Source organism: Ursus maritimus, unplaced genomic scaffold (assembly GCF_017311325.1).
Source record: "Ursus maritimus isolate PB19 unplaced genomic scaffold, ASM1731132v1 scaffold_2, whole genome shotgun sequence".
Lineage (NCBI taxonomy): Eukaryota > Metazoa > Chordata > Mammalia > Carnivora > Ursidae > Ursus > Ursus maritimus.
This window is the reverse complement of record NW_024424452.1, coordinates 23,515,452-23,534,137: the sequence shown is the minus strand read 5'-3', so window position 1 is coordinate 23,534,137 and position 18,686 is coordinate 23,515,452. Positions and strand designations below refer to the sequence as shown.

The window sequence follows — 18,686 nt, the reverse complement described above, 5'->3', positions numbered from 1 at the left end:
AGCACAATGGAGTTCTTGGTAGCCATTTTAAAAATTATGTATGTGTAAATGAAATTTCTATTACAAGAGATCTGCAAGAAGTGGCAGTTGACCTCTGGATAGACTCTGAATCCTAGCTTTCCAACATATTGTGCGAACTTGAGTAATTAACATTTCTGTGCTTGGGACAGTAATTTAGGTGCACACCTCACACAACTGTTGTGAAGATGTGAGTATGCATTCCCAGTATATGTTGTAGGAAATATGGAGGGTTACAGAATAGTATGTATAGTTTGAGTCCTTTTTTTGTAGAAAAAGATACACAAAGATATGCATAGGCTTGGAACAAAACCTGAAAGGGCTGTATGTCAGATGTGGTGGGATTGGAAGATTGTTACCAAATTGCTTTTGGCTGTTTTGGTTTTAAATCACCATATATTGCTTTTATAACTAGAATACTTAAAATTAATTCTCAAGGCTGGGCATTTGAGGCAGTGTTTAATCATTTAACTTCTCTAAGAGCCAGCCCTATGTAAAAGTTGGGAACCAGGAGCCAGAACTAAAGAGCTTGATTTAGGATCAAGACACTGCAACTTGAAGCTCCCTTGTAAAGTGGAAAGTTCCCCAGGTATACATACAGTGAAGGCCCTGAGAATGTCTTGAAACTGACAATGTTGCTGGATTCTTTCCCCACCTCCAGCTGAGCTCCAAAGCTACAAGCGCTTAGCTGCTATTTACTTCTTGAGACTCCAGTCCTGAGACAAAGTGTTTGCCTTTGAATATGGACAGAACTGGGCTGGCATTTTAGCTCTGCTTCTGGGCAAGCCACTTAATCTCATCTGAGTATATTTTCACAGTTGATAAAATGAGGAACTACCTTTTTAAGGATTGTGAAAATTCAAAGATCCAGCTTGTGGAAAAATGACAGAATAGTGGGCTATGTATGACTTTCCTTCTCTGAGCCTGTTACCTTACCTTTAAAATGGGGACATTACTACCTACTTCATGAGGCTGTTAAGAGGATTAAATGAGGGAAAAACCCACATTAAGTGTTCAATAAATGACATTTACTGAGGAGCATCTTCCAAGTGCAGGATCACAGAACAAATCAGGCTCCACGTGCCAAGAACATCGTCTTTGCTCCTAGGACTAGCCAAGGCCATTTCCTTCTCCTGGATGGGAGGTTTCCCAGTGGGCCCCCAACTCTAGAACTCTACGGAGATGGGCCCAACCATAAGGTCCCTGAGGCCTCAGTCTGCACACTCTGTTCTTTCAGCTGATGCTCCCACCTTTTGGAAGCCAAAGCTGCCAACTTGGCCTCTTGCAAAACACACATTCCATTCATAAGTGCGTTTGTGCATTTTTTCCTCCCACACCCTTCTAGGCAGCCAAGGCAGCTGCTGGAGAAGCAGCTTCTCATTTGGGGGAGAAAAGCGACTCCCACAGGTTTTTACACAACTCTTGATTTAGGCTTTGAACATATTACTCCCAATTTTCTGACCTCCTCACCCATAGTGACACTCAGCCACGTTTGTTTTCATTTCCTTTTTTTGGCCCCTTTTTGTAAATAACCTCTTCCCTACTATAAAGAAAACCAATTAATGGAAACTTGAAAAATCCAGAAAAGGTAAAATCGCTTCTAATGCCACACTCATAGTCAACAACTGCCACTATTTCAGTCTTCTATCATACTTTTTACATCGTTCAAAAGCAGTTTTTAATAGCTGCATAATATTCCAAAGTGTTGGTGTGCCATAATTTCTAAAACAGTCCCCTGTTGTTGACACTGAAGTTGTCCCCAACCAATTATATCCTTGCATATACATCTTTGACAAATAATATTTAAGGAAAAATTCCTAAAAGTGAAATTGGGTTAAAGAGTATGAGCACTTAAGGTTGTTTTAATTCCATAGAAGTTTTTACTGTGTTAGCTAGCATGGACTTGTTCCAAATCTTTGCAATTTGGTAAGTTAAAAAAAACTTTCCATTACATAAATAGATTTAATTTCTATTTATTTGAATATCCTGTAGATTGGCATCTATTTTTTTTAGAAGCTTTTTTGGGCCACTTGTTTTTCCTTAAGGTCTACTTATGGATTAAGTACAGTGTCCATCTGTTGATTATTGCAAAAATGTTTCTAGTTTTTTATTTTAAGGTATTTTGAGAAGTCTTATGATTTCTTCTATTTGCACTTATACTTAGAAAGTCTTTTTTTTTTTTTTAAGATTTTATTTATTTGACAGAGATAGACAGCCAGCGAGAGAAGGAACACAAGCAGGGGGAGTGGGAGAGGAAGAAGCAGGCTCCCGAGCCTGACATGGGGCTCGATCCCAGAACGCTGGGATCACGCCCTAAGCTGAAGGCAGACGCTTAACGACTGCGCCACCCAGGCGCCCCTATACTTAGAAAGTCTTGATTGATCCTGAGATCAATTTAAGAGCCACTGACAAGTATATATGGTTGGGGGGCGGTTTGTTTTTTTAAGTAGGCTCTATGCTTGTTTTTTAAGTGCAGCCCCAGCACAGGGCTATGCGAGCAAGACCTGAGCTGAGATCAAGTCGCACGCTTAACCGATTGAGCTACCCAGGCACCCCTGTATGTTTTTTTAAATAACTTAATTTTTACACTTATACCTTTATTCCTCCTGGAATTCATTTTGGCATATGGCAACTTTCCCCCAAATATTTAGATTTTTACCTGTTTACCCATCTTTACTTACCTGATCAAGGAGAATGTGTCCTTTACTATGTAAGTCCATGTATACAAGAGCCTGCATGTTTTCTTCTGTCTTGTCTTACACTAGATACCATACCATTTTGTAGCTCTTTATTTTAATATACTAGCAATTTCAGCAGCACCACCCCAGATAAACACAGGGCAATGGAGAGTCTCCATCAGCATGGATTATAAAACACTATAGTCAGATGCTTTGCTGTTGATTGCATTGCTGCCGTATTCCACTAGGACTTTTTCAGCACCCCTAAGGCAAGAGAATCAAGGTTGGAACATTACATAGGAAGAACATTAAGCCCAGAGAAGAGCATTACGGCTTTCATTAGACAGGGCTGCCTGAGAAGTCGCAACAAAGGAAAGGAAATGGAGAGGTTAGGCTGGCTCCCTCACCTCTCCTTCCCCAGGACGAACCCTTCGGACCTAGGTCGCAACCCAGAGCTAAAATAGGACTTCCAGAGCCAACCCAGCCATGTGCTTTTGGCAACTGGATTTGAGAAGAGAGAAGACGCCATTGCTGAGGTGACTCTTCTGTACTTCTCTGGACCCTCAGCACTACCTTCTGTAAAACTTTTTTGCTAGAAAATGTCCATTCTACATGCAGTTAACCTCATTTCTGAAGATGTTGCTTGCCCCTCATCTAATCAGAAACTGGATTTTAGCCATATATAATCTGTACAACACTGTATCAACACTTTGAATAGCTCCAGGCTCTATGCAAGCACCCAAATCAGTATCTTTCACATTCTAATTCCCCAAACCTCTATTTGTTAAGGCCCTGGCTGGGCTCAAGTCAGAAAGGCCCAAGCACAGAAGACATAAGCCCAAGAGCCAACTGGGGAATAAGCACCTGTTTTGGAGATAGACCTTTTAAGTGAGGGAAAAAAAGTAACCTCCCCCACCCCTACCCCATTTCCTTCCAGCCTCCATTTGATGCTAACCTTGGTAATAAGGGAAGAAGAGAAAAGAAAAAAAATTCCAGTTCACTGAGGAAGCCTTTTAACCTTCTCCCTAGCTAAAGGATGTAGCCATGACTCCCAAGTCCTTTCCAAGTGAAAGGAAAAATAAAATACATCTAGTCAGTCCCACCACTGTACTTACTTATTTTTAGGAGATACCAACATGAGGCTGGAAATCTTTGGGAAGGTCATTAGGGCCTCCATCAAAGAAGTGAGTAAGATGGCTGGCCAATAGCTTTCCTGAACATAAACAATAACAAGACAGAAAATACAATGAAAGGAAGCTAAGGGTCATAACTGGTCTACCATAATCAGACTTCTAGGATGTAAGAGCCAAATAGAGTCATCACGGATCATGTTAGTCTAATCCCCCCCACCCCCAATTTGGCACAGAGGGAAGTTAAGCCCCCAGGAGGGGCAGTGACCTGAAAGGTCCTGTGTGACCATGCCAACCCCCATCTCTTCCTCTCTGGATTCCTTGTGTTACTCACCTGACATCCTTTTGGAAACCTTAAACTTACGTGATTTAGGTGCTTTTTAAAGACTTTTAAATCCTAACCCTCTGATGGAATTAATAGTCTCTTGATTTTACAGATGAGTATAAGGAAACTCAGAATTTCACTAACTTGCCAAAGGTCACACAGCAGTGGCACGTGACAGTTTCAGCTTGTCTCCTTTCCTTAATCACTGCCAACCTGATAGATGTAGGAGCCATCCATTAGCACAGCGCACAAATTAACTTTTTATTCCTCGTGGGAATCCATATCAGTTGCTACGATACGACTACTGGGGTAGTGGCCCTCTGAGGACTCATTTGCTTTTTGCCTACAAGTATTAGGATCCCAAAGGCCATTAAGTTGGTGAGTGGGAAGTCAACATCCATGTTTGAAGTTTGAGGATCCTGTACCATCTGGATTATTTTCCAAAGCATAGGAACTGCTATCCAATATCACGTTGGAAGAGGCTCCCGACGGGTAAATCTCGCCCCAGAATAAAGTCACTGGTTTTGGTTTTTTGTGGGTTTTTTTTTTTCCTCTCAGAATTGTCAATAGTCAAGTAAACAAATTTATTAAATCCAACAGCAGGTAACCTTCCAAATAAAAAAACATCAAAAGAAAAACGTAGACAAAGACAAAAGTGTGTGTAACAAGTTAATAAAAATATTCAAGGGGCCATTTGGAGAGTGCAACAGTGCAGAGAATACAAACAAAAGTATTGACCTTTGTCAACAAGTTTGTACAACCTCAAGGAACAGACACACTGGTCACAAACCAAGAGGAATCCACAAAGGTGGAGGGTCACATGAGTAGTGGACTCATCACCTCAGTGGGTTAAGGCAGGGTATCTGTAGTACCAATCATCCAAGCCCCCATTTGCCTATTGTTTCAAGTTCCCCGTTTGAAACCTAGAATCATATTCATTAGTGCAATAGGTAAGAGCAATTAATTACAGACTCAGGGCTGGGGACCAGAGTCAGAAGGAAGATACTTCTCCCAGAATAAATGGAGGGGAGGGGGGGAGACACAGCATCTGCTGAATGGCTTCCTTTGGCAATATCCAAGAGTATGTTGTAGTAAGTTCGAAGGGAAGTTGGGTGGTGGAAAAAGGTATCTATGAAAGCAGGCTTAGTTTCCAAGAGGAATAGGGAGGATGTGAGGCCCCAGCACCTGAATCAGAAGCAGAACCTGATGGTTACTCAAGGCTATTTGAATCATCTTGGCTTCTGCAACCAGTGCTCAAGCATAACTCTCAATAAGGAAAAACACCCGCAGATCCTCACTAAAACATGGCCCCCAGTCCAGGTTAAACTGGATATATGCTATAATTACAGCTAACCAAAGAAATAAACTCTGAAAGGGGGTAGGTGGGAACCCCTCTAGGATTCAGGAAACAGATTATGGAGTAGGAGGAGGATCAATGAGATATGTCCTCAAATGAGTCCCAATTAACACACTTTAATATCTTTTAATAGTCTTTCAGCTTTTTAAACAAGTCACTGCTAGAGTCCCTGCAAAGGAAGACCTTTGTCAGTTACCAAGATTTTTCAAGTCCCCCCAAGGGAAGACCTTTGTCAGTTACCAAGATGTTCAAGTCATCATTAAGCAAACATTAAGAGACAAGAAAAACGGCAAAGCAGGCAGCTAAAACAAAAACCTAGCAGCAGCTTCTTTCCAGCCCTTGTAATTATATAATTGGGTCTACTCCTGGGCTTCACTACACTCAGGACTTCTCTTTAAATGTGGCACACCAGTCCTAAATACAAATGTTTTGGGTTTTAAACTTTTAGACCCAAGTCCTTCTCCCAGTAATTTCCCACCGTTTTTTAATGCAGTTTGGCATAGTATAGCATTTGAGGCCATCACATGAACTATGGAGTTCCACACCCTGCAGACTCTGGCACTGAGGACTGAATTTTGGCACCAGCCTCTGGGAGATCAGAACTGTATCAAAGATCGACTAAATACTCTGTGGCTTAATCCCTTCTTCCTTTCCAAGAAGACGCTTGTGCCTTCCTTAGGGAAGTTTAATATTGAAAACGCTGCCTTGTACATTTCCAGTTGGATTTCTTTGGGCCTCTAGGCTTAGGTGAAATGTGGATCTTTACCCAGCTCTAATTTTTCTTATCAGAAGAGTAGATAAAGGGGGTCTTGGGCCCAACTTACGCATGTGGGCACAACTGGCACAGATGAGGAAAAACTTGAGGCATCCAGCTGAAGCATAGCAAAGTGTCATTACAGGAGGTGGGGTTAATGATACATTCAAATATGGCAGGGATAGGGGAAGAGCATTTCAATGAAGTAATACTTCATCTCATACAGCTTTCTAATCCCTAGAGAACACCACAAACTCAACGCCATTTGCCAAAAACCAAGAATTTCCCAATACATATTCAATTTCTTATAGTCACCCTCAGATATTTGCCTGTTTTCAAAATGGCATCCACATCCTGCCCCGCTTCACACCACCCTGATGTTACATTGTTAAAGGGAAGAGTGCACTGGCTTACCTGAGGGGCATGCGTTTGGCCTCTTCCACGCAATTACTGCTCACTCATTAGACAGCAAACCTATTTCTAGGTTAAAAGGAACAGGGACCTTTCATTTCCCGATAGTGTGACCCCCACCTTCGATCCCTTTGCAAAATAACTGCTTTTCCTGTCGTCAAGTCAAACACTGACCCAGAGCCGCTGCAGAAGCTTGGAATTCCTTGCATCAGGAACGACAACCTGGATAGAACCTTTAAGTCCTTCCCTAACTGCTCCCTTTTTTGGTTTCTCAATTGCATTTCTGTAACAAATAGATCATTAAAAATATAACCAAAAGTAATTTAATGGCTCTTTTTGTGGGGGGTGGGGAGGCTGAACAGTTAACAAAATCCACCCACTCTAGCACACCTAATGCGTGGAATGCCACCTTGTAGGCTGGGGAAGGAATCCAGTTCCTCCAGAGTCCTCACGATCCTCGGTGCCTCCCTCTTTTCTGCAGTTCTCTCCATATACCCTTGCAATCTAAGACAGAAGAGAGCCTTACCTGGCTAGGAGCAGCCTTCCTCTTCCCTTTTTCAACCTCTACCCATTCTAGAGTCAGGAAAAACGGGGTTGCAAGACTGGCTAGATGAGAAGGCAGTATCTTTAAGACCTCAGTCTGGGCACCCTGACTACATTTGAGCCCACAGAACCTGCTGGGGCCCTTAGAAACTCTCTTTATACAAGGAACTTGTGTCTTAGGCTATAACAAAGCCAGATATCTGGCCTTAGACTCTCTTCAGCTTTCCAGCAGTATGCTAACATAATGTGGCTGATTTTAAAGTTTCCCTTCTGCCCCTCTAGAAGGGGCAACTGCCAGGTTTAGGATCTTTAAAAAAAAAAAAAAAAAAAAATCAAACTCCAAGTACGTTTCCTATGTCAATGTCATTCTTGGAAAAACATCGACTGCAGAAACTCCTTAAGTAATCATCTTTGGAAAGATGGGAGCCTGGAGCCATAAGGCTCCTAATAAAGGAACTCAAAATAAGCAATTCCTGCCCAGGCTGAGAAACATATACCTGGGAGGCAGATGGAAGTAGTTAGGGAAGAAAACTCCAAATGTTTAAAAGACAAACTCTCATTACCTCAAGAGTATAAATATTTTATAAGTTTTTATTTAAAAGATTCCCTTTTCAATCTGTTCCAAAGTGTTGGGAGCTGAACTGTACAAGTTCCTGCCACCCACCCTTCCAGTACAGTTTTTTGAGGACATGTTTTTTTAAATGGAAAAATAACAAGAGGACCCTCTACTGAAACCAGGTAGGACCAGAGTCAGCTCCTGTGTGGCAGTTTGGCCAAAGCTGGCCTTACGGAGCAAGCACGCGGAGGAGTCTGGGGAACTGGGCCTCCCTCCTGTGAGGAAAGGGCTGAGAAAATTCATCCTCTCTTTAGTGAAGATGGTCCAAATTCAGATTCAAAAGCCTCCATTTATGACGTTCCCTGGCACTCTTCTTATGCTTTATATATTGAAGGCAGCTCCCTCTTTTATGGCCAGTTTTAGCAGGCTAAGAAGCAAAGGAATATAGAGATACATATATGTGTATATATATATTTTATATAGGTAAAATATATACATATCTTATATATGTATATATACATATTTAGGGGTAGGGGAAGGAGAGGAGGGTCATGTAAACCTAAACAGTCATCACATTACCCCAAATGAGCCTGACATTAACAAAGAAGATAATAAATAACTCCTGGGGGTTAAGTGACAACATGGGTGCAGCAAGAAGGGAAAGGGCACACGTTTAACTATTAAATACACTTCTGTATTTGTTTGGCAGAGTTCAGGCCAGTCCCAGGCTTCTGCACTTGCCAGACAAGTAAGCTGATGATACTTAAAAAAACTTAAAAAAAAAAAAAAAAAATTCAAGCAGAGCTCCATACCACAGTTTTCCTTCAAGTCAGCTGGCCGGCAGGCACAGTTTTCCGACCACCAGGAACAGAAACTTTGGCTCCAAGGCAAATGGAAAAAAAAAAAAAGTATTTTCACTTACAACATGAAAATACAGAAAATTCATCAAAAAGAGAAAACTATCGAAATCTACTTCCAGCAAAACTGAGGTAGCACTGCTTTCTCTGCATTCAATGCTTAAGTGGTTCTCAGTACTATGTGTTCTAAAAAAAAAACTGCTCACTTGACTGACAGGTGCAGCATGTTGATGGGTAAACTCAACATGAAATGCAATAGGTCAAAGAAGGAATGAGCAAGAAGTGAAGAAAATAAGGGTTTTGGATAAATTAGCTTAAAAGGGGGTTGTCACCAGACTACAAATGCTCTTGGCTGGCCCTGGCTCTCCAAGAGCTTTAAATCCCCTGGGAATTAATGCAATATGGTTAACAGTTAACACTGCTATTCAATTCTGTGTAAATCTTTTAAAATAATTATTACAACCTAAATTCAACCATGTAAACAGCACTACACACAGTACAGACCTGCCCTGAAAAAGAATATGCAAAACTGAGATCTGGCACTGTATCATCTTGTAATGTTAATTCAACCTAACCGTCCCATTCCCCCCTCCCTGCTCTATACCCTCCCCCCCCCAAAAAAAATCTAATTTGTGCAAGAAATGGCAGGCTTATTCTATCTGAAGGCTTCAAAAAAAAAAAAAAATACACAACATGTAGCCAGGTTCAAATATTTTGGGGGACCCCCCAAAAAAGAAATAACCAAAATAACCAAAAAGTGAAGAAAGTGCCTAAAACATGATACAGCATTTTAGAGCCCTTTCAGATACAAGGCAGAGAAAGGTGTAAAGTAGAAAATATCTGGATCTTCAGTAATTTCCAGAAAGGTCCAATTCCTCAGTTGGCTGCAGGGCAGCAGGCAGATCCTTGCTGCTGCTGCTCCTGGGACAGAGCCACTAAGTCTGCTCCCCAGGACACAAGCCCTCGGGCCCTGAGCTGAGTGCACCTCTCCCTTCCCCTTCTCTTTTCCTTCGCTCCATTTCCCACTCCACAAAGGTATCGAAGAGACTTGGCCAGGCCTCGTCTTCACTGTAGTTGCTGAGGTCAGGACCAATCACCTGAGTGAAGTTAAGGAACATGTTCCAAGTGTCCCGGGAGATGCCCTTGATCCCCGAGGGGTTCTCAGTTAGGAAGTTTAGCCACTGGTCCAATACTGGAGGATTGTTCTGGGTAAAGACTAGTTTCCACAGGGCAATGGCTATTTCCCGATGCAGTGACCGCTGCCCTTCTTCAGAGTCCAGACCAAACTGAAATGTAAACCGGTAGAGATCCTTGAATTTATCCTCTTGTTTGGCTTCCGATAAGAGGCTAGGGAACCGTGCACAGATCCCATCAATGCTGTCTGCACTTATTGCTTTGCAGCCATCAAAAAACTCCTTCCTGCAACAGGAAGGAGGGGGCACAATTAATATTTGTAAACAACAGCATCTGCTGAGAGGCAATATAGCACAGTAAGTAAGAGCATGGCTTTGAGGCTGGATGGCCTGGATGTGAACTCCAGCTCCTCCACTAATTAGTCCTATTTCTTCATCTGTCAAATGGTGAGAATACCACCTTACTTCATAGGGTTTTGGTGAGGACTAAACAAGTTAGTATGTGTCAACTGCTTCTGACAGTGTCTGGCACATGGCAAGCAGCTGATGGTGGCTGGTTCATTCACTTATTCATCCTTCCAAAGCACAACTCCAGTCTCCTGCTCGATGCCCCATTTCCCGTTCTGCAACAGTGATTAATCTGCAGACTCCCCTCCCACACGGGGAGTCTTCCTGCTTTCCTTTTGATTCTCTATGGATTGTTTGTTTTTGGAATATTTTTGGTGACTGCCAAGGGAGATCTTTGGAGCCAAAGATTCTGGATAAACCTGGCTAACTCTGCCACCAGAGATCAAAGTTCTGTTATTAAAAAACAAAAACTGCTTAGGTATTTTTAACATCTACATAATACTTTCAGGTTACAACATGGTCTCTCACGGATGATCATCTCTGAGACTGCAGTTTCAGCTGAAGATACAAGGCATCTGAAGTCTGTCGGGCAACCTACCCGGGGGTGGACGGGTGTCTCAAAGTCAATTCTTATTTATAACCCGGTGCTCTGCAAACCTCACCTTGGGGTGACCTTGCCACTCCCTCCCCACAAACAACCTCTACAGGAACGCATGACCAGGGCGATGTGCACAACTACCGCGTGCTAACTGGGGCCAGCTGTCCTTGTTGGCACCTACGCTGGCTGAGGGACATGCGCGCAGAGCTAGGAGGTGCAACTGGCTCCACATGGTGACGGAGGCGGATCCCCAAACCCAGACCGGCACTCAGAGTGCCCAGCACATGATCGGTGTACGGTAACTATCAAGTGAGTGAGGGAGTGAGGGAACTGACAAGTAAAGGAGTGAAGAAAAGATAAAGGTCTGAAACGACAGTGGGGCTGGGCAGCAGCATGCGGCCGCGGGCCTTCACGGGGGTTACTCCTTGCTTAACTTCAGGCAAAGACGGTCGTTGCCTGTTCAGGGGCTGCACAGCTTGAGACAAACTGGTCAAAAGAAGAAAGACTTACCCAAAATCCTAAGAAGCCAACCCAGTTCTCCCCTAGCTGGGCCCCACTGCCCAAGAGTGCGCTTGTCCTCCGCTCACCTGGTGACATGAAGTATTTGTGACTAACCTGGTGAATTTGCACATGGTAGCAGCCTGGAACTTCCAAGCCAAGAGCAGCACTCGAAATTCCGTGGGGTCAACACATAAGTCATTGCAAAAGCGCTCCATGCCTTCCTCCAAAATTGCATCCTCCCGCTCGTCCTTGTAGCGCCTGAACAGTTCTTCCAGCCTCTGCAGGGAAGACTCCTCGGCGTTGGACTTGGGCTCCCTCCCAGCATCTCCAGAGGACGTTGGCAGCTGGCAGGGCTCAGTGGCAGCCTCTGCCTTCTTGGTCCCATTGACAAGGATATCCCCACCTGGCTTGCCACAGGCTGGTGGCTGTTCCTCGCGGTGGCTGGCACTCCGCCTGCTGTGTGACTTGCTGCCGGGGTCACGGTCTCCGTTCTTGCTGCCCAGGGTTGATGAGGGATTCTTGCACTTGGTGACACACTGGCCCATGGTGCTGGTGGCCTGGCCTCTAGAGTGGCCCCCTCTGGATCAGATGCCCTTGCTGCCACTGGCCCATGTGCCTCAACATGCCATCAGCCAGAGGAGCCAGCCAACCTAGAGGAAAATTACAGAGCAGTTACCACTGGACAGGGACACGGGCATTTGCAAACTCCATTCCCCTCCTCTGTGGGGACTACGGCCTGGGGCACTGCTCTATTTCGTGAGCCAACCATGAACCAGGGGAGATACCCAGAGTTCGTCACCACCTCCCCCTGTAAGCTCTATACCTTCACATTGGAAATGCAGGGCTAGAACACATATGGAGAACCAATAAGAAAATTCCTAAAATTCTTAAGGTAACATAGGTTACAAAGAGGTTGATTCATGTGCAGAACGCATCAAGGAAGACTACAGTTTTGCCAGAAATATTCCAGAGGAAATCTGTCGTGCCAACTTGCCATCACATAAGAAAGTTATTTGGTCCTGGGTTAAGCCAGAAGGTGCAAATAAAAAGTTCATCTTCTAGTCTCTCATGTCAAAATCCTCACATTTTCTTTTTAAGTAGGATGAGTAGGGAGAAAGGGGAGCCACATTTAAGACCACTGTACAGTTTCATAATGGCCTAAAGATGAGGTAAAGGATTTGTGGAGTCAAGACTACAAGCAGTGTCCTAGCCAAATAGCAAAGTAAAATTTGTCTCTGATCTCTTCAAATTCCTTTCTGGAACTCTCCCACACAGTAGGTGAAATGCCCTTTCTACACCCTTCCTCTGCCCACCCACAGGAGCCAAACACCAACCAAGGTTCTCGGTCCTCCAGTTTCTTTTTCTCCTCCCACCAGGTCCTCTGCGAGGCTGCATGAAGAGTACAAGCCAAGTCCACACTGAACAGGAAGGTCCTACAAGGCCTGCAAGCTCAGTCTTCCAAGGGGGTGTCTCCACCTTAAAAGAAGGGCTGATTTATCCAAATCTCTCTCAATGGTAGGATAATTGCTAGAAAAAAGGGAAAAGTCTGCACTGATATATCACCAACTCATCATGGTGGTTTATTTATTACTTATGCTATTTAAAAGTTTTTTGTTTTTTTTTTTTAAGAATTGCTAGAAATTTCCTGGCCAGGGGTGAGGTGATCTCTCTGCAAACTCTGTCTTCTCAGGACTCGTATTCTTAACTTCAACTCATCCACGAGAAGATCCAGCTACAACTTAGTCCCTATAAATTCTACCTGCTGCCATAATAATTGCAGGCACCAAAACTACAATGTTAATAGAACTTCAGACCAGGAGCCAGAAGTACAGTAGGTAAAGGGGACCAAAATCAAGGTCTCTCCAGCTCTAGGAAGAAGTGTTCATGGCCCTTCGTGCTCCAAATTCAAAGCTCTTAGGAAACGGGCAGTGGGGCAGAAGGGTGTTTTTTATTAAGTGCTTTAAACTGTACTTTCGGGGCGCCTGGGTGGCACAGCGGTTAAGCGTCTGCCTTTGGCTCAGGGCGTGATCCTGGCGTTCTGGGATCGAGCCCCACATCAGGCTCCTCCGCTATGAGCCTGCTTCTTCCTCTCCCAATCCCCCTGCTTGTGTTCCCTCTCTCGCTGGCTGTCTCTATCTCTGTCGAATAAATAAATAAAATCTTTTTAAAAAAATAAATAAATAAATAAACTGTACTTTCACTTCCTCCAAATGATGCCTGGTAAATTTGGGGTTATCTTCAAAAGGAATCCTATGGGTAAATTCTGAGTGTACATGTTTAAAATGACGACCAGAATCATTCTTATAATTTATCGGAGACTCATCGAATCAGGGTGTGTCCTATTCTCCACCCTCAAAGAGAATAAATGACAGAGAGGCATGCCCATACATGCCCTCAAAGACTTGCAGTTCCACTTTGGCTTAAAAAAAAAAAACCACTGAAACCCTGTAAGGGTTTTTTGGTGTGGAAAAAGACAGACCCAACTATGTTTTCTTAAGTCTTTTTATGCTTTAATAGTATAGCGAAAAACCATAAGCACAACCTATTAAAATTTTAAAAGGCAAGGGGTTAATTCTTGGAAGACCAGCATACAAGGAAAGCAACTGTTCAAGCTGAATTATCTCAAAACAAGCAGGACTATACCATGTGGAAGGTCTGGTTTCCAGATTTGTGTTTCTAAAGACTACAGTGCTAAAAGAAACAAAAGGCCCAAACTTATACAAACCCCACATGCTCACAGACTGGCAACTCTAATTCCCAGGCACGCTGACTCACCAGGGTTTGCTGCTCAGCTCCCGCTGTTGAGGGAGGCCCAGGTACCTGGCAGGATAAGAGGATTTCCTGGCCTCTGTCTGACCCACCTACCCCAGGCCACGTTCCCCCACCCCCACAGGACAGATGCTTCATTGTGCCAGCTTCCTCCAAATCCTGGCGCCAATGCCTTCAGGTAGGGACAGAACAGATGGGCCTCCCAAAGAGGCCCTAATCCCATTTACCCAAACGGCCCTCCACATAAGAGCATCTTTGATGACCTGACACAGCAGAACCTGAGGGCTTTTAACATGCTCGGCAGATGAGAAAAAGGAGGGGAAAATCAATTTGAACAGATGATCAATCAGCAAGCACCAGAAGGTCAGATCTCCTTCTTCATTCTGGTCCCTTTCTGTGAAATGCCCCCGCTCCGGATGAGTGTTGAGGCAAGTGATGATCTCAAGCCAGAAGAAAATGTTTTCAGATCTGATGGTGACTAGAGCCCCTTGTTTATTCAATGGCCTATCTTTTGTGTCTACCTCTTTCCCCGGGGAAAACAGTTTTGCCCCCAGAGCTTTCCCCGGGCTCAGTCTCACACAAGCTCTGGGTCCCAGGCTGGCTGCACTTCGTGTTAAAGCTGAAAGTCTCCCTGGACTCACTAGCTGATGGCTAATAGCTAATAATAGCAGTTATCAATTATTGAACACATGATATTATGCCTGGCACTATGCTAATAAGCACTTTATGGACACTAAAACTCCTATACCCTCACCACAACCCCATTTAAAGACAGGGAAACTGAGGCACGAAGTAAATCATCCAGCATCACACAAACAGAAGCTGTATGTCCAGCCTGAGAAACACACCTTTACCACCAGGCAGACTGCTGAGCCCCCTCCATCAGAGCACCTCGGGGAAGCCAACGGATGGTCCTGAGCTCTGGCATCACCACAGTGATCCCAGAACAGCAAAGTTTTACCACCAGCCACCGGAAAGAGAACACCACACTGTCTGTGCCCGGTGCTCAGGAAGGGTGTCCTACCCCCTGCCCTCCTCCCAGCGAGCGCTGCCACCATGATCCAGGCACTCATCATGCCCTTGGACTCAGCCTCACCAGAGATGCCCCAAAGCGGTGATGTTTCAGTCCATCAGCATGGTTAAAAGCTCCAGCTCTGAAATCAAAGCTCAACTCTGCCAGTGATTATTGCTGACCCTGACTGAAACCTGTGAAATTTCCTCAACTTGCAAAATGGTATCTGGCTCACAGAGCTGTTGTAAGGATTCTGTCAGGAAATGCAGATAAAGGGTACCTGCCATACAGCACCCCCCACCACGGAAATGATGGAGAACAGCTACCAGTGATTATTATTCACAGCCAAGCAGTATCTGGTTAGCCTGATGAAAGCCCCAGCTTGTCCCATACGAACAACGGGCTCTGGGCTCAGCTTTCCCAGGCCCGGCCAGGACACCTACCCCCTGCCTTGAGTCCTGTGCTTGGGTCTTGTTCAAGAACAGTCTCTTGAACCACAGCACTGTCTATGCTCAAATGTAACACGGCCCGGAAGCACCTGCAGGATCACGTTCTCCCCAAGATAAGACTTTCCTGGGATTGATGCTGAGTAAAATCAAGCTTGGTATGTGCTGTGCTCGAGGGACACCTTGAGCCCAATGCTGACTCCCTGTCCCTAAGCTGGGCCAACCTTCCAGACAGTTCCGGACTCCTGTCCCCTTTCCACTTGGTCCTAGCTCTGTAGGTTTCAAAAAGACATGATTTCTAGCTTGATATTCATTTATTTATACTACCTTAATGTCACTGCCTTTCCAGCTGGTCATCCCAGCTGCCTGTGTGGAAAGCCTCAGCACAATCAGGGCACCCCAAAAGCCAAACTTCATCAGCAACAGAGCACATTAATGAACACCACTCTGTATTTGGTAGCACGTTATAATCACTGTACATAAACATAGCTCTGTGAAACAGTTATTACCCCCATTTCACAGGAAAAGAAATGGAGGCATAGCAAGGTCAAGGAGCTATCTAGGAAGGGAGAAAACAGGCAGAGTAATTCAGAGCATGAGCTCTTAGAACAGACAAACCTTGATGTGAATCAGGGCGATGGCACCGACGTGTGACTGTCAGCACTCACTTTAACATGGGCAGGTGGACCTCAAGACAGAGTAAATGAGATAACCCATGTGAGATGCTCTGCACAGAAAGTATTCAGTGTTAACCTTTATCATAGCTGCTTGCCAAGTCGGTGACAGAATCAAGCCTCCTTGCTCCTAGAACAGTGCTCTTTTCAGTGGCCAGTGCAGCTCTTGGGGGGCGGGGGGCAGCTCAGGTATGCAGGGCTCCCCAGGTACCCAAAGCAGCTCCCTCTCTCCCTGTTCTCACAGGGACTCTGCTCTCCTGCTTCTGCTTAGGGGCGTAAATGAACTGAATGGAGCCAGGGGCAGGGAGAAAGAAAACGCAGGAAGAATAAAGAAAACACACACACCCCTGGAAATCTACTTCTAGGCACAATTATAGTTTCGGGGTTTACCTGAAAGATCGACGCCAGTAACTCTGCTCAGTTTATGCTGGATCAAGATCAGCCTCCAACTTTTCTCCTTCAATCTCGGCTCCAAATGTTCCTGTCACCCTCCCTCTCCACACATCAGCCGCAGCCCCCCCACCGCCCCGCGCAGTGCCAGCCTTGGCTGCTGTTGCTGGGGATGGGCTTGGCTGCCGGCCTGGCCCCAGGCCCGGAGCTGGCACTGCCGGGCCGGGGGCAATCCCAGACGCCATGGTCCCTGTGGAGGCTCTGGCTCCAAAGAAGGACCGGGAGCTGGTCTATGTCGTAGGCAGCTCTGTGAAGCGAGATGCAGCCGAGCCCCTTCTCCTGGGCTTACTACCTACTACTGAGACAGAAGGACCTGTTATGGAAGAGGACCATGAAGGGCTAAACCACACAAGGACACAGGGTGACTGGAGACAGGAAAAGGAGAGAGGAGTGTGAACTACTGTGACGGAAAGAAAGGGGGAGGGGCTGACGAAGGGGAAGTGATATGTGGGGAACACGGGGCTGCACGCTTCCTATGCACCATTGCCTTCGACCTCACAACCACCTAGCCTGTCAGACTTTTTACAGATGAGGAAACCAAAGTTTCTTAACTGCTAAGTAGGGTGACTAGGAGATAAAACGAGCCTGTGAGATTCCAGACTCCACCCCATGGGAAAGTTTCAGAGAAGTGGCTTTTGTTTGGTCTTTAAATGACTGGAAACACCAAATGGAAAGAGTCAAAGAGCCAATCTGGTTGGTCCATGTGGAAAGGTGATTTAAAACATTTAGTAATAGTGGTCTTTTAGATTATACATATGTACTGAGGGGATTCACGGTAACTGTCACATTTAACTCGCTACAACCGTATGAGGAAGATACTCTATACAGAGAGGAGAACCGAAGAGAGATTAAGGAATCTGGCCTGAAGTCCCACAGCCAGTCTACAGAGGAAAAGGGATTCAAACCCAAGCCATGTGATTCTTCCTCACTGGCCTCACTACTATTGTCTGCTATGATGTGTCCCCAAGATGCACCTTCTCCCAAGGAGATGATGGCTCAAGACGAAAAGGTACATTAGCAACACCTAAACATACCAGAGATACAGAATAAACTCTCAGGTTTGGTTCTGTTCTGGTACTTCTAAGCAGTGTGGGCCCTTGAACAAGTCACTTAACCTCTCCGAATCTGTGTGATCCCAACATTAAAGTGAGGGGTCTAGACTAGTCCTTCCAAGCTTAATGTTCTGGGACTACCTTCGCTTTTTGGCATCCAACAAGGCTAAAGTTCTAAATTTGCAAGCCTTCTAAGGACTGGCACTTTGCCTGTTCACTGAATGGCTCTCACACTTCTTGCCCAAGCCTATCAGACCCAAGAAAAAATGAGACCAGAAGTCCAAAAGGAGGAGCAAGAAAGCAGGGGATACTCCAGTCTGAACAAGGGGTGAAAGATTACACTGTTTTTGCAGGCCTGCCTCTCCTTAATCATCTTAGTTTGATCTCTGCAGGGTCAGCAAGAGGCCCTGGCATATGGAAAACAGACCAGAGCGAGCTGGCTCGCTGCTGCAGCTGGTTGGGTCAGGCAGCCTGCTAGGAGGAATGTGTGCTGGCCGCTGATGGGGAGCCTGTCACCCAAGGAACCTCATGAAATGAGGAGCTAAAAAACAGGAGGCAAATGCTGGCACCAAAAATCAGTGTCAGCAAGGCACTTGTGATCTACCTGGAGAATGCCTGGAGAGAAGGGACCCGTCTGATTCACCCATCCGATTCTGTTCCCATCTAGTGTCTATTCAGAAGCAAAAAACCATTGGCAAATGCTGGTGTTTCTGCATAGTGGCAATAAGAAACCACTTTCCAACATTCATCTAAACAGTTTGTAGAGCTAGCTGGGTGCATATTTTTCTTTCTTACTATATATGCCAGACACCCAAAGGCCAGAGAACATGAGTACATGAATTCCTCAGACGGCTTTTCTCCAGCTGCCAGGGGCTAATGCGTTGTCCTGGCAGAAGCCATCCCCCTTGGGAGTCTCAAAGCAACACCGCAAGAGCCCCTTGATCCCATCTGGCAGCTAGAGATGCTGAATGACCTGAGAAAAAGATAGGGAATGGGTGGTGGCCGTTTGTAAACTACTTCCTAGAAAGTAAACTCACAAAAATAACAAGGAGGTAAGACTGAGGGAGTGTACTT

The 18,686-nt window shown here is 45.1% G+C and overlaps 1 protein-coding gene across 4 annotated transcripts in view; it reads right to left on the bottom strand.

Annotated features, from left to right (window-relative positions):
* Nucleotides 1–4,721: 4,721 nt before the first annotated feature.
* DCUN1D3 (defective in cullin neddylation 1 domain containing 3) overlaps nucleotides 4,722–18,686 on the bottom strand; it is a 38,538-nt gene continuing 24,573 nt past the window's right edge. For 3 of the 4 annotated variants that reach the window (XM_040635250.1, XM_040635249.1, XM_008697206.2), the window contains exons 2-3: nucleotides 11,324–11,859; nucleotides 4,722–10,048 (exon numbers count right to left, since the gene is read on the bottom strand). In XM_040635250.1, the coding sequence (XP_040491184.1) occupies nucleotides 9,565–10,048; nucleotides 11,324–11,754 (915 nt within the window). In that variant the 5' untranslated portion in view covers nucleotides 11,755–11,859 and the 3' untranslated portion in view covers nucleotides 4,722–9,564. Of the gene's footprint in view, nucleotides 10,049–11,323; nucleotides 11,860–16,500; nucleotides 16,547–18,686 lie in introns of those variants that run through there. The other variant, XM_008697205.2, reaches the window with a different exon arrangement.